At 48.8% G+C, this 15,013-nt stretch overlaps 1 protein-coding gene across 1 annotated transcript; it reads right to left on the bottom strand.

Moving 5' to 3' along the window:
• Positions 1-2,552: 2,552 nt before the first annotated feature.
• On the bottom strand, positions 2,553-13,371 carry LOC137164795 (killer cell lectin-like receptor subfamily F member 1). The gene is made up of 6 exons (XM_067565740.1): positions 13,287-13,371; positions 11,174-11,272; positions 8,801-8,941; positions 4,855-5,009; positions 4,125-4,237; positions 2,553-2,972 (listed from the first exon to the last, which is right to left on the bottom strand). Exons 1-6 carry the CDS (start codon positions 13,369-13,371, stop codon positions 2,849-2,851), a joined length of 717 nt encoding a protein of 238 aa, XP_067421841.1. The 3' UTR covers positions 2,553-2,848.
• Between the last annotated feature and the right edge of the window lie 1,642 nt (positions 13,372-15,013).

The following is a 15,013-nucleotide window of genomic DNA, read 5'->3' as shown; positions in this document are numbered from 1 at the left end:
ATTTGATAATAAATTTATTCTTGTTCTGTCTGAATGGACAGAGGAGATTTCTATGTCAGTGCTGTGTTTAAATAGAGGCTTGTCCTGCTGTGAATCTTATAAGCTGCTGTAGGCTGCTCCTGTGCAAATAGGGAGTCAGAGTGCTGTGCGTGCTCAGTGGAAGAGGAGCAGAGCAGGCCCGGGGGATGCTGAGAGGCTGTGGGGGTGGGTGGGTGCCTATCGTTAACCTGTGTAGAGAGCGAGGCCGGCAGGGAGCTGGAAGGCTGGGCTTGTGCTGCCAGAGGCAGGTGATGTCAGAGCTGACCCCTGCCAGCCATGGACACGGCTCCCTCATGCTAAGAGTAGTTGGTGGTAAGGTGCCTCACAGGCTGGGTACTCCCCCTGCAGCGAGAAAGGGAGATAGTTCAGGTAGAAGGTCGTATGGGTTCTCAACCATGAGAAAAGGCTGAGGGAGGAGGACAGCACAGCAGGAGGATGTGTTCATAGGAGTGGCCAGCAGGTTTCTGATCCAGCTCTAGCATCATAAGCAAAGCCCCTGGTCTTCATGCTGTTCTGCACTGGATAAGTGGGGTGGGCTCTGAATCACTCAAAGAGGGCTATGCACCCTGCTCATTCCATTCCTCTACCTCCTTGTATAACCAGCACAATGCATTCTTGCATGGGTGAGGCGAACAAGTATTTTGTTCCATTCCTACTGCTGACACACAGCTAGGATACCTGCAAAGGTTTTTCAGTGTTTGCTACTTTGTTTGGTTTGGTGTGAGTGCATTTGGGGGGATGGGGGAGGAGAGCCAGAAAGTTGTACCCAAAGGTTTTAGAAAAGTAGCAGCCAGTCACAGAAAAGCACTAGCACATAGGTATATGTACTACACCACCACATGTTCCCTCATATGTATCAGCCTCTGATGCAAGGAGTGGGGTGCACAAGACATCTCTATTTTCCTTATTCACCTGGACCCAACCCCAGGGATGACAGGGAGGATTTCTGGTTGGCTGTACTGAGCCTGCGACCCAGCAGTGGCCTGAGCCCACTCCAGGTGAAAATTCTCACCCTGATCCTCACAAATGTTGTGCAGGCTGTAGCAGGCCACACTATGGCTGGTGTTAGTACCGCTGGCATTCAAACTGTTCTGTCAGTAGCACCAGCTGCCTTCAGCCTCCCCAAATGGGCCCTGTGATGCTGACAGGCCAGCTCAGATCAGTCTCAGAACAATTCTCTCGAGTGTTAAGTGTATCAACTCTCTTGTATGTTAAAATAGTGCAAAGAAAAGTAAGAGGATTGCTTTGCTGATTATTTTCCTGTAATTGGTATCCTTGCACTAAACTAAACCTAGAACAATAATGTGTGTAAATATTATGATGAGAAGTTTATTTGATGTGCAGACTTCATGAACACTAAGGAAGGATGGTTTCTGGCTCTCATATTTGGTTTACTCATGGGAGATTGAAGCCTTGAAAATGAAGGTTGCTGACTTCAAAGCAAGGGCCAACAAACAACTATGGATTCACAGTCCCAATCTGCATTTCCTAATCTGCATCATCAAAGGAAGCACCCATGTGGGTCAAGACACGTGTCAGCGTGTCTGCTGCAAGCAGGATCTCTATGTACTGGTTCAAGGGAATGATCCTGTATCTCTGCACTGATGGATTCTGCCATATCAGACAGCATGACAGCCAGATCTCCTCCGTACCCTGGCACCATGGAACTTCCTGGTACACCCCACACTGACATTCATAAACTTACCGTTGCGGTTTAGCAAGGCCTGCAGAAGCAGGTGGCAGTACCCTCGGCAGTTGACACATTCGTGTGTTCCTTGTGATGAGCAAACTGGGGGTGTGAGTGCCACCCCTGGGCTTCCCCAGCTGTTCCGGGGTCAATCAAAGCCAGCTGTTATTTCAGGCATATTATTTATACCCACCCCCAATGGGCCCAGCAGAATTCAGTGCCCCACAGCATTCCACTCCTAGGGGCTGCCCGTTGACTTGCCAACACCAAAGCATTTGGCCATGGATCTGTAGCAGTCTGGAGTAATGCCTCCATTGACCTATCTCCTGCCTTTCAGGGAGCTGGAGTTCCTACAGTAATGGGGAAACCCTTCCATCGCTGTCATCTGTGTCTATGCTGGGGGTTACCATGGTAATGTAGCTCTGCCTCTATAACATCTGTAGAGTAGTCGAGCCCTGGGGCCCCGCAGAGTATAACAACGGTGCCCTGCAGCTCTCCAGGGGTTACCTGGACATTGGCTCCAGCTGCACAGCAGCAAGCGGAGCTGGTGTGACTGTTTACTCCCTCCCTGCAGGCAGGCAGCATGTTCGGTGACCTGCTGTACTGATAAACACGAGTTAAAAATGAGTCAGGCCTCAAACCTGTGAGATCCACTTAAAAATCACGAGACTTAAAAATGCTGAACACTGAGTTCTTTTTATTGGCCGTCTGGGTGGTGAGCCGTTGGCAGGCATGGTTTCTAGCGTTCTCTGCAAGGGTCAAAGACTCCCTTTTGTCTGCCCACCTTAAGAAAACCATGAGAGCAGAGACTGGCCCACTCGCAGGATTCCAGGAGCCAGGGCTCTAAGAAAAACCCCAAATGTGGGACTTCGAAGGGGCAGCTGGGGGGTAAATCACAGCTGGTTTAGGGGACGTGTGCCACTCCCTTTACTGCACCTAGGAGTCCACAGGAAGCCGAGGAGGAACTGTGATTTAGAGCGTGCCTGAGTCCCACTGCGTCCTGGGGTGATGTGCATTATACTCTGCCCTGCCCCACAGCTCTGCCTAAAGCCGCAATCTAGCCCCGTCTGAGACTAAAGCTGGGCACTTTGCATTACAAATCCGGATCCTTCGTCCCACTGCTTATATCACAACGGCTTCTTTTTGGCAGATCCATTTGAATTCACCATCGCACGTCTCTGAGTGAATCCGGCTGCCTTTCAGCGTTCCACAGCTGCTCCCTTCAGCAGAGCCCAAGACTTGGAAGCTGCAGAAAGAAGCGACAGCCACTGTCATTGTGCTTCCCTTTAACAAGAGACGGCCCCAGCAGCAGCTATTTCTCCTCAAACTTCACTCTACTGGGAAACTTGGCTCCCCAGCATTGTCCTTTGTCTGTAATTTTCCTACAGAGCGTCTGTTGATAAAAGGCACTGCAGGACGAGGGGGTGAGTTTGGTTGTTTCTCGCAAGGACCTGGGCTGAATCACAGTGGGTCAGCCACTGGTGCTTTTTCTGGGGAAGATGCTCTCTTGTGCTCCCGTGTTTCCACTTTCCTTTAGAAACAAAGTTTCAGGCCCTTATGGATTGGAAGAAAACCTGCACAATGTGACCCAGCTTTAACAAATGCAGCAAGTCTGCCTGAGTTTGCAGAGAGCCTGAAGCAATCGCTCTGGGAGAGCAAACTGCCACATGCATCTCAGTGGGATGGTCACTCAGCTCCCTATTAAAGATAAATGAAATGTCAAGGCTGTCTGAAGGTAAGAGAGGAGAGGGGTTATCACATGATGAGGATTGGCCCAATTTCCTGGGAGCAGCAACTCATTTTGGCCCCCAAGTGGCTTGTGCTGGGAGATACCAGCACCTTTCCTCTGCAGTCTGACCCTGGGAGTCAAAAGGCCTGGGGCAAGGTGTAAAACCCAGGAGCCCAGCTCTGCCCATACAGCACTGCAGGGTCCTAGGGATCACCTGTCATGGGGCGCCCCCATCACCACTGCCCCAGCAAACACTGTACTGATGCCCCCTCTCCCCCCGTTGTTGCCTAGCAGCAGTGGGAGCAGCAGCACCGTTCTTATACATGGTGACCATCAACTCCCCCCACTTTCAGAGGAAGTAGGGGTGTGACGGAGCAAGTGGGGTCCAGGGGTTTGGGCACTAGCCTGCGAGACCTGGGTTCAATTCCTGCTCTTCCACAGACGCCTGGTGTGACCTAGGGCAAGTCACTTAGTCGGCTTGTACCTCAGTTTCCCCATCTGTCAAATGTGGAGAACAGCACTGTCCTGCCTCACGGGGGTGTTGTGAGGATTAATTCACTGATGATTGTTAGGCTCGCAGGGACCACAGTGACAGGGCAGATGTGGTACATATAAAATGAGCAAGTTATACAATGAGAGCTTTCCCAAAATATAGCAAACAGCACTCACAGTGTTTGATCCAAGGGGGAACCATCCACCCAGGTCCACGTCCTCCCCAGAGGTGTCACTTTAAGTCCAGTCCAGACCTGATTTGCACCTCGTGTCACATCCTGTATGAAATCCTGGGAAGTGCAAAGCCGAGGGGTGGGGTGAATGTGCCGTAACCGGCTAGAATTCCCTGAGCGCTCCCGTTCGATAACCTGCTCTTGGCTACAGTGGCTCTGCCCGTGATGCCAGCCGGAGAACCCATCCACACCTGAGCTAATTCACCCTCTCCCCTGGGCGGGCAGAGTCCCAGGGCAGGGGCAGGAAACGTGGCTCTCTCTGTGCAGACATGGTAAAACCAGTACCAGGCCTGGGTGTCTCAGGCTGAGCTGGCCCTTTAAGGGGGTCCTGGGTTCAGTCTCACCTGGGACTAGGCACCCCTAGACTGAGAGGTAAAGCCCAGGTGGAGCTACAGGGGAAGCCTTTAGGGGTGCAAAGGCTGCAGGAGCCAGCTGGGAAGGGACGTGAGGGCTGGAAAATCTGTGGTGGTCTTGCTCTGAACTCTGTGTTCATAAGCCAGACTCTGAGAAGGGGAGAAAACACCCCACTGGGCGTTTGATTAACTGGGGACAAGGAGAAATGAGGCAGGGGGTAGTCGAGGCAGGCTGGATATAAACCCCGCTGCACTGGGACTGTGCTCAGTGACTCCTGTCTCTCTCCAGCTGGAGATTTATGATCCTATATTTTATGTTACCATCTCCTCCTGGTTCTGGATCACCAGCATGCGAGAGCTCTTCCACGAGCAGTCCTCACGGCTCTGAGGCCAGTCTTTATGTTCTTTAGACAGCCAGTAGCACTTGTCCCCATGCAGCTGCCAGTCCCTGGGGCAGAGTTTGCACCCGGAGCCCTCTGGCGAGAGAGATGGGAACAGAGGTGTCGTTAGTTCTGAAAACTCAAACTCCAGCTGGCTGAAAACTCCTATTCAAAGCTGATTTGTAATGGAAAATGCCATGTTGACCACAATGAAAGTTTTTAGTGTGGGTGAAATTTTTCATTTTCAATGGGGGGAGGTGACTTAAAATGGAAATACTGATTTTTTGGGGGGAGAGGGAGGATTTCATTCAGTTTTGGAGAGAAAATAAACACTCTTAACATTTCCCCCTCGCCCCCATTAGAAAAGAGAGGAAGGACTGTCACTTTTCTATTTCCTTCAGAGGACATCAAACTTTTATTTCTTTTCATATTTTTCATGAACTAGGTTTGCAGTGTAACAGCTCTAGTCCGAGGTATTGCTTACGTTTTCTCCTACAGGCCTGTAAGAGCCTTCAGTACTCAGTGTACCAGCGAGGGCTGTTCTCAGGGGTCAGTACTCAAACAGCAGGGCACACTAGAGGTGCAGACACTGGACTCTGGGTTGCTGGCAGAGCAGGGAGGCAAGAGAAGTGTTGCTTTCTTACTAAAGATCTGCTTAAATTCTGGGCTCAGTGCAGGACTCACTGGTTGGGACTGGCTGGATTGATGCAATAAAATGTAATTTCTGGGGTTTGACCGTGTCAGACCATAAAAGCTGAGCAGAGACAGGCCCAGCCTGTGCCCCGATGGGGGACCTCGAGGGAAACTCAGCGTTGAAACAAATAATACGGTGACAGCGTGAGGAGGAAGGACACCCCCTATTAAGGCAGAACTGATCCCAGTGCCCAGCCTGGCAGTAGGGGGCGCTGTGCCACTGCTGGTGCCGTGGTTCTGCTGAGAACTAAAAGCAAGGCCCACCTGGGGCACTAAGAACATAAGAGCGTCCATGTGGGCTCTGCCCCCTGTCCAGACGGCTCAGTGTCCTGTCTCTGACAGTGCCATACCAGAGCTGCAGGGGGAGTGCACAGAGCAGGGTAATTATGGAGTGATCCACCCATCGTTCACTCCCAGCTGCAGGTAGTCGGAGGGTCAGCATGGCACCAGTCACAGGGTTGTATCCCTGACCGGCTTGGCTAATAGCCATTGATGGATCTAGTGTTCATTAATTTATTTATTTATTTATAGCACAGTTACCCAGTTCTTTGGGCATCACAACATCCCCTGGCAATGAGTTCCACAGGTTGGGTGTGTGCTGTGTGGGAAAAGTACTTCCTCTCATTGTATTAAACCTGCTGCCCATTAATGTCATTGGGTGACCCATTTTCTGTATTGTGGGAAGGGTAAATAACACGTCTCTAGTCACTGTTTCCACACCATTCGTGTCCTGTCATCTTTGTTTTCCAGGTCCACTCTATTCTTTTGGAGATGGGGTGACCAGAACCGTACAGAGTATTCAAGGTGTGGGCACTCCATGGATTTATATAGAGGCACAATGACATTTTCTGTCTTATTTTCTTTCCCTTTCCTAACAGTTCCTAACATACTGTTCGCCTTTTGACCATTATTACATATTAAGTAGAAGCTTTCTAGAAGTATCCAGGGTGACCCCAAGATCTCTTTTTTGAGTCATAACAGCTCATTTCAAACCCATCATTGCATTGGTATAGTTGGGATTATTTTTCCAGTGTGTACTACCTTGCACTTATCAATAGTGATTTTCATCTGCCATTTTGTTACCAAGTCACCCACTTGTGAGAGCTCCCTCAGCAACGCCTCACAGGCAGCTTTCTCCTTAACTGTCTTGAATAATGTAAAATCTGCAAAATTTGCCATTTCACTGTTCACCCCCTTTTTCCAAATCATGAATGAATATGTTCGACAGCGCTGGTCCCGATACAGATCCTTGCGGGATGCTGCTATTTACCGCTCTCACCTGTGAAAACTGACCATTTATTCCTATCCTTTCTTTCCTATCTTTCAACCAGTTACTGATCCTGACAGGATCTCCCGTCTTATTCCAGGGCTACTTAATTTCCTTAAGAGCCTTTCATGAGGGACCCTGTCAAAGGCTTTCAGAAAATCCAAGCACACAATATTGACTGGATTTCCCTCATCTACCTGCTTGCTGACTCCCATAAAGAATTCCCTTGACAAAAGCCATGTTGACACTGCCCCAACAAATCATGGTTATCTACGTGTCTGTTAATTCTATTCTTCACTATAGTTTCTACCAATTTGCCCAGTACTGAAGTCAGGCTCACCTGGCTGTAATTGCCAGGATCACACTGGAGCCATTTTTAAAAATTGGTGTTACATTAGCTACCTTCCAGTCATCTGGCTCTTCTTGAATACTGGAGGGTCTGAAACTGTTCAAATTCTAGCCTGGGTGATTTCAATTGGCCTCTCTAAAACACCCCTTGCAATTCCAACAAGCTGTGGGATTCTTCTTCAGTCATTTCCCTAAGTCATTGTATAGCCGTGCTGTGTGCTGCTAAACAGGTGTTGAGTTTCACCCCAGAGGTGGCTGCATTTCAGTAGTGGGGGAAATGATTCCTGAGAGTACTACATAGTTTGTAAAACACTCTGTGATCCAACCTCTACAGACTATTATTACACTATGAGTAAAGCTGCCTGTATTGCAGCAATGGGAATTACTCTCACCACTAGATGTCACCGCTGCTCCCCTGCACAAACAGCTGAGAATTAATTTGCTTTACTTAGATTGTAAACTCCCTGGGGCAGGTGCTGTCTTTTTATATGCTTTTTACAGCACCTGGCACAATGGGGCCCTGGTCCACAACTGGGCCTTTTGCCCCTGCTGCAACACAAATCAGTAATAATCAATACTTAGTATTACAGTAGGACAGAGAGGCCACAAGCCTGGATAGGGCCCCATTGGGCTAGATGCTGCACATACACATGGTAAGACAGTCTCTGCCCCAAAGAGCTACCAATATAAACAGCTGGAGCTACACAAGGAGAAGCAGGATAATAGGAGTAGTGAAATAATCCTATTGGTACAGAAAGACGCAGCCACAGCATTTATCTTGCACCCACCAATTGGGGTGATGAAAAGAAAGAAAAGGACAGAGGCGTTTGGGGTGTATAGTACATCAGAACCAAATCTAAAGCATTACAGCATATTTAAAAGTGCCTCATCTACTGAAAAATCACCCTGCTGTCTGAACATTGTTTTCCTGCTGCAGTTACCAGGAGACTTGACTAACACAAAAAGTTGCCTTTTTTAAAATGAAAATCTTTCCAGAAAACTTGTTGCATTTTTACTTTTCTAGTTATTGTTGAAATAACCTTCCTCCTCCTGAACACTTTGACTGAAAAACGAACGTTTATTCCCATGGTTAGCCCCCTTTACACTGTCACACTGAAAATGTTGCCATCTCTCATATTTTTATCTCACTTCCTGTGAAGTTTGGTGTTTTCTTTCAAGCCCCAGCTCCTGAAGTCATGGGATTATGTGAGAATCTGTTTCATTAAAGAAAGTTTCCATCTGTCATAATTGCAGAGAAAAGTTTGACAGCATGACCCAAGTGCAACCTAAAGGCTCAGAAATCAGAAGGCAAATCTAAAGAACCCAAAATGTCTAATTTTCCTACCGTAAGCCAATCTCATGATTTTTTAGGGCCTGACTCATGGTTTTTGAATGCTTGGGGATCACAACACTGCTGTAATGTAAGGGGCTTCAGTATGAATGAGAATCTGGTCCAATGTATTTCAAGCTGACAGTGTCCCTTTAACGTGGTTACTGGGTTTTTAGTCACAGTAAGAGTCCTGCAAACTTTTCCAGGAAGAGCGACTCCTGGTTCTGAGACAGCAGGAGCCGGGGTTACCTGCCAAGCTGCCGTGGTGGGGTTCACAGAGAACTGGTTTCAAGCGAGACCGGAAATCCTCCAGGCAGGAGCTGCATTCAGTGCTATTGACGATTCCGGTTTCATTCTTCTCCGATGTATTCAGAGCTCCTCTGGTTCGTCCTTCACATGAGACATGCAGCTGGGAAACTTCAAAACAGCATCACAGTCACTTCTAAGGCAACTATTTAGGGATTAAAACCCAGCCTGTGGAGGGTGTGAAATCATCAAGTGTCCATCACGGCTCGGGTAGGGGGAGAGAGAGAAACTCAGGCCTTGTCTACATGAGAAAAATAAATCGACATATTTCTGTTGTCTTTCAGCCACTGCTCTAATTATAATTCCAGCAGTGGCTGTTGTCCACACTGCTCTCCTAGGGTCGGTGCAGAACACTTCCACCCGCCTAAAGCGCAGCGTGGGGGGTGCTGAGGTAGTCTCCCACGCCCCGGCTCACAGCCAGGAGCAGGGGGCAGCCACCCTTGTCCCTCCCAGTCCCAGCTCGCAACCGGGAGCCGGGCAGAGCCACCCACGAGTTGCCCAGTCCCAGCTTGCAAACTAGCTGGTTGCGCTTACTTGTCAATTTGCCAGGTGTGACAGCCCCTGCACCGCCCTATGGGGACGCAGTGTCTGCACTGACACTGCATTGCCCTCGCTCTGCCCACAAAAGCCCTGCACCTCTCGTCCAGGTGGTTTTATTTTGTCAAAAATAAAAGTGCAGTTTTTGTCAGCTGGGGTGTGTGTGTGTGTGTGTGTGTGACTGTAGTGTGTGTGTGTGTGTGACTCTAGTGTGTACACCAGCACAGTTTTGTCCACAAAAGCTAAGTTTTGTCGACAAAACTCTCTAGTGTCGACCAGGCCTCATTCACTACAGGTGTAAGCAGGGTCTGAATGAGCTCTCCCGACATCTAATGATGAACTGGGGGAAAAGACCCTAGAAGCAGACTGTATTTGCATAGACACGCCTACTCTCCCAAGGCATTCAGCAGGGAGACCTGCTTCACCAAAGGGATCGATGTTGGCTGGTGCTGGGTTACCAATTGCTCTAGACTCAAAGACCTTCCACTCCACCGACAGGAATGTATAGATTAAAGGACCATCTACACCACATCACTGACTCAGTGAGGGACAATCCACTGCCATGGACATATCTGCTCCCCATGAACCGCATCCTATGTAACCCCTGCCACAAGTGATGTTCCTGAATTACTAATCGTCTTTTGTTTTTTCAAATCAAAGTCCTCGACCCCTGTGTCCAGCTTACTGCAGATTCTGCATTCCTTGCCCTTGTTAAAACTTCTCATCCAACTCTGCTCGTCAGTAATCTGGACACTGTACCCGGACGTCCAGCAGCTCTTTGTGTAAACTCTGTGAATTGTTTGTACTTTAAACATGACCTTTCATAAAATGTATTACATTGAACACAGGGCAATGAAAGGTCGTTATCCCGACTGTACCGGGAAAGGGCAGCAGAACTGTGCTTAGCCTGCCCTGATTGAGGGGCTCACTGTAACCTGAACTTCACTTGCTAAGCAGGGGGTAGGGATGCCACATCTCTCTGAAGCTCAGCGTGGGAGTGGGGGTGTGGGTTAGGGTTTGACAGACGGACGGTCAGTGAGTGGAGTCTGCCTGAAGAGTTAGGATATGTCTACAAAGCAATTAAAGTGGATTCAATAGAGAGTCCTTGTTTCTATTCAGTGATTACTAGAGCTGAGATCACTGGAGCAGGTCTAGGGACTGGCCAGACCCTTAGGCCAGGTTTGAGCACAGAGTTGCAGGGAAAGCCAGGGAAGAGGCCCTAGCAATCACTAACAGCTGAAATCACTCAGAGCTGGGTTTGGGGAATTTCAGAGCTCAGCATAGCAGCAGAAGTGGCCATGAGCAGCAAGCAGCAGCAGAGATAAGCAGCAACAGCCATGAACCGATTGCAGAGGTGGCGGCAGTAGCAGAGGCGTTAATCCATGGCTCTCTTCCCGTTTTGGGGTGGGAGGGGCAGGGAACCCCCGCGAACGAACCTTGAACTCTGGGTCTTCACTGACTAAGGACGAGTGAGTGGGGTGCAGCGGAGGCAGTGGCATGGTAAAAGGGATATTTGTTCATTGGGCTTTCACACCGCAAAGTGGGAAACTGAGGCAAGGACACTGTCCAGTGTACGGTGGGAGGGAGGAGTGTTTGCCGATACCACCTGGCAGAGGGGTTACGCACAGTCTGTGTGTGTTCCACTTCCTCTGCCTGTGTAACAGCGATGCTGTCCCAGTCAGATCATGTGTGTCCTGCACTACGCTCCTAACTGCACCTGTTTGTACAAATAACATACGTGTGGCTGTGCAAACAACTAAGTGACCTTGAGTTACTCACCCCAAACCGCCAGCGCTATCACAGCCCCCAGCGGGACGAGGATCCCAGCCCCGCCCAACCCTAGAGCGACCCAGATCCAGCGTGGATACCGATGGGAACCTGTAAGAGACAGTGTTTGCTGACCAGGGATCCTAGTTTTCCGGGTTAATAAAGCCAAAATTCTCTGATAAAAAACCCACTAAAATCCACATATTTCCATGATTAAAATGAAAAGCTGAATTTTAGTTTCTCTAGACACAATATATATATAGGTATCGGTTGAACACAATGTTTTACTGATAAATATTTAGAAGTTTTAAATAAGTTCGATGCCTACCAATGCCATCAATCATTGCAATACAATAAAATGAATAGAATTGCCATTTGTATTTCTGACACATACCAAATACTTCAATGTCTGTAGTCTGTATTTTCAGCAAATTGTTTGGTTTTTCTTAAAAAATGCACAAAAAATTAAGCAAAAATTGCTTTTATATTAACTTTACTCACTTTCTGAATTAGTCCCCGAGGCTGAAGTGAAAGTTGAGATGCATTAAAACAGGAACACACATGTGCCATTGAGTAACCGCTATAGTCCGGGAGCAGTTTACTGGAGTATATTTAGCTATGTACATTTAAAGCATGTTCAAAAATCAACCACAAGAGGGCGAGGTAGCCTGCCTTGAATAAGTGACACTGGTACTTGCAGTAAAATTTAGTTAATAGTTAACGTATCTTTTTATTTTTTCCACAAAATGTAAAAACTAAAGATTCTCCGTAAAAACTGCACAGTCTGTGTTTTTCCCTGGCAAACAGATTTGGCGGATCCCTGTTGGTGATGCGCCATCAGCCTCCAGCATGAGGAACAATAACACACGTCCCTCGAGGTCAGGAATGAGTTAGACCAGCACCAGGCACCTTTGCACCTGGCTAAGTGGGTCTTCCCCAGGAGTTGCACCAGTGTAATTATGCTGGTTTCTAACAGAAAATCACAATGGCACCAAATCTGCAGGCCCATCAGCCCTCACTCAGATCCCTGAAACGCCATCTCCAAACTTACATGTCTACACTGCAACTGGGAGGTGGGAGCGTGTGTGTACTACGCGACTGAGCGGCACGCTCCCAGCTGCAATGTAAACCTGTTCTGTGTCTCTCTAGTCTGCTCCCTTCTGCCACTGCAAACCCTGAGAGATACATGCAGTGACCAGCCAATGGTGCTGTGCTACACTTCCACCCATGCCCCCTACAGACCTCTTTCCTCTGCCGAGTGGAAACTGACCGTGCCCTTTGCTGTGGAACGTCTTCAATATTAGCCTAAAAATTCCCCATTTCCAAGACTTCAATAATTTTCCAAGCAATTATTCCTGCCCGGCAGCTTGTCAGCGGAAATATTTGCACAAAAGGGGCCCAAACACAGCTATAGTGAACTCGTTTCAAAATTCAAACCAATATAAGGGGAGATTTGCTGCGGTATTACCCGCTCCTAGCCTGGAAAGGAAGGAAAGAATTGACAGCTGGGACCACTGACGTTCACATTGAATTGGTGCATCGTTGTCTGATCCCCTGGCTCTTATAGAAAATGCAGCATTAGTCTTCTTTTAGACCAAGATCGTAAGCTCCAGGAACCTCCAGAATGAGGATGCACATTTAGATTTCATAATAAGGCTACGGCACATTTTCCATTGTCTTTCACAGCAGTGTCATCTCATCCAATTGTTTGCATTCAGTGTCCTATGAAAATACACTTACTGGTGGGCAGTCAAGCACCACACCTGTGGATTTGTCATAGCCCTAAAATTTACTGGGTGCTTTGTTGGTTTGCTACTTTTCCCCTGTGCAATTACACTGTGCCATGCTGAAGAAACCGCCAGACATCAATGGTGCTATTCGTGGTGGTAAATCCTACACCTACGAGTCAGAACAAGCCCTTAGCGGTGACGTTGGAAACGCATCCCCTCTCTGAAACGCTACATGCAAGGCCCCGGGTTGGGTTTTCAGAGCTGTCCAGTGGAATTGGGTACCCTAACACTCCCAGTAAATTTCAGCTCCGTTGGGTCTCTGTGAAGCCCCGGGCACTCCCTGTAATTGCTGTGTAGCAAAAGTAGACACCCTGGAAGGATGCTCAGTAACTTACCGTGGTCCCCAGCTGCAGAGGGGCGGCCTGGTTGTCTCTGCTTCGGCTGGCGGTTTAATACTGCGTAGCCCTCTTCGTCCTCCATTACCCAAGTTCGTCCCTGGTTTGATTTCCCAGCAGGTGCTCAGACGGGGAAAGGGGGCCCATTAACCGGTCATCACACTTGGTCTGTGAAGCTCAGGGCTCCCACCAGCACTAACTATTCTTCAAGAGAAACCAGACAGGAAATGCAGCCACCGAGCGCTCGTGTGGTCTGCGCTACATCCGTCTCCTCTGCCCTCCTCTGAGCTGGACTGGAGAACTGAACTGGTTAGACAGGACGGCTTTGAGCACAAGTGGCAAAGCAGAGTGCTGGTATGTGTGTGAGTGGTATTCTGGGGCAGGGCTCAAAGAGGGCAGAGTTAAGGTTGTTTTGTGGGTGGGCAGTTTCCCTCTGAGTGTTTATACATCAGTGACCTATGCTTGTTTGCTAGAACAGCTGCATATCACATTGTGTTTTGTTTGACTAGCCCTTGGGGCTACAATCCGGCAGCTAAATAAAGAGGTTTTTGGAATTAGTGCAGGCAGTTCGACACTAGGAAGAATTGCAGCCGGCCAGAGAGCTCGCTGCCAGTTTGACCTGCTGGAAATTGATTGTAGTCACATCAGCAAACACACGCGCATGACACTAACCCACAGGCTCTCACAGGAAATTGCCTTTGGTCAAGAAATCTCGTAGCACCAGAGGGGTTTGTTCACACCATCAACATCCTCTGATGCTGCGGGCTGTCTCAGATCAGCGTTTCCTGTCCGCGCTCAGTTCTGTCCTTCCCGGCTCTAAACTCCCACTCCCCACACTCCGCCTATGTCCCAAAGACCAGACTCACCCATGGCGTAGATGGGCAGAACTGCAGGGGAATGGTAACAACAAGAAGAGGCCAAACAAGTGTTGTGTAGCATGACAGGGCAGCTTATTATTGTGGGTTGCCAGTGGAATTTCAGCCTTTTGAGAGGGCACATCCTAGAATCACGCCCCCTCAGCCCAGTAGCTGTGGCAGAAACCAGCTTTTTTTTCTGCTTAACGTTTCCCCTTGCGATTGATACAATCAGTTCCCAATCCCATGTTCCTAGCGTTGTTCCCACAGCTCAGCAGGGGCTATGTGCAGAGGGAAGCAGAAAAGCAGACGCTGAAACGCGGGTGGCAGGAGTCGCTGCCTGCTTCTCACCAACTGCAGCCTGAGGACATTTTGATCCCTTGTGTCAAGGGCTTTGCCTGAGGCACAGACGGGCTTCTCAGCCTCCATCGATCACCTGCAAAGTCCTGAGCAGCAAAGCTCTTCTGAGTGACAAAGAGACCTGGGGGATCTGGGTTGTACCCAGTGACGTACGCAATCAAGGGGTTTTCACTGGGAGGCGTCTGTAACCCATTTCTGAGAAAGTAACACGCAGATTCAGACAAATGTTCAGAGTCCAGAGCGATGGGCTTATCTTTGGGGGCCAAACACTGCCAGTTCTGCTGCAGTATGAGCCACTGTCACTCGCCAGGGCAGTGGAAATGCCTGCTGCCCATTGGGTTATAACCTGGGAGGTGGACTCTAATAAAATCTATCTGGGCGGCACTGGGCCATTTTCCAGTCACAGTGGGCTGTGGGGCTTTTGTAATTTTATGTCTGATTTTGTCAGCAAGTAGTTTCTAATGTGAGGTGAAACTTGCGGGTTCGCAAGACAAATCAACCTCCTGAAACGGG

This window comes from Emydura macquarii, unplaced genomic scaffold, assembly GCF_026122565.2.
Source record: "Emydura macquarii macquarii isolate MOO-44397 ecotype Brisbane River unplaced genomic scaffold, CSIRO-AGI_Emac_v2 contig_2697, whole genome shotgun sequence".
Classification (NCBI taxonomy): domain Eukaryota; kingdom Metazoa; phylum Chordata; order Testudines; family Chelidae; genus Emydura; species Emydura macquarii.
The sequence above is the reverse complement of the archived record's forward strand: the minus strand, read 5'-3'. Positions and strand labels throughout refer to the sequence as shown.

Coding starts and splice junctions, on each gene's coding strand:
- LOC137164795 (XM_067565740.1), bottom strand. CDS start 13,371: ATGGAGGACGAAGAGGGCTACGCAGTATTAAACCGCCAGCCGAAGCAG. Junction 4,238..4,854: donor TCCAGAACCAGGAGGAGATG/GTAACATAAAAT, acceptor TGCACTTCCCAG/GATTTCATACAGGATGTGAC. Junction 2,973..4,124: donor TCCCCCTTGGATCAAACACT/GTGAGTGCTGTT, acceptor TTCTTTCTGCAG/CTTCCAAGTCTTGGGCTCTG.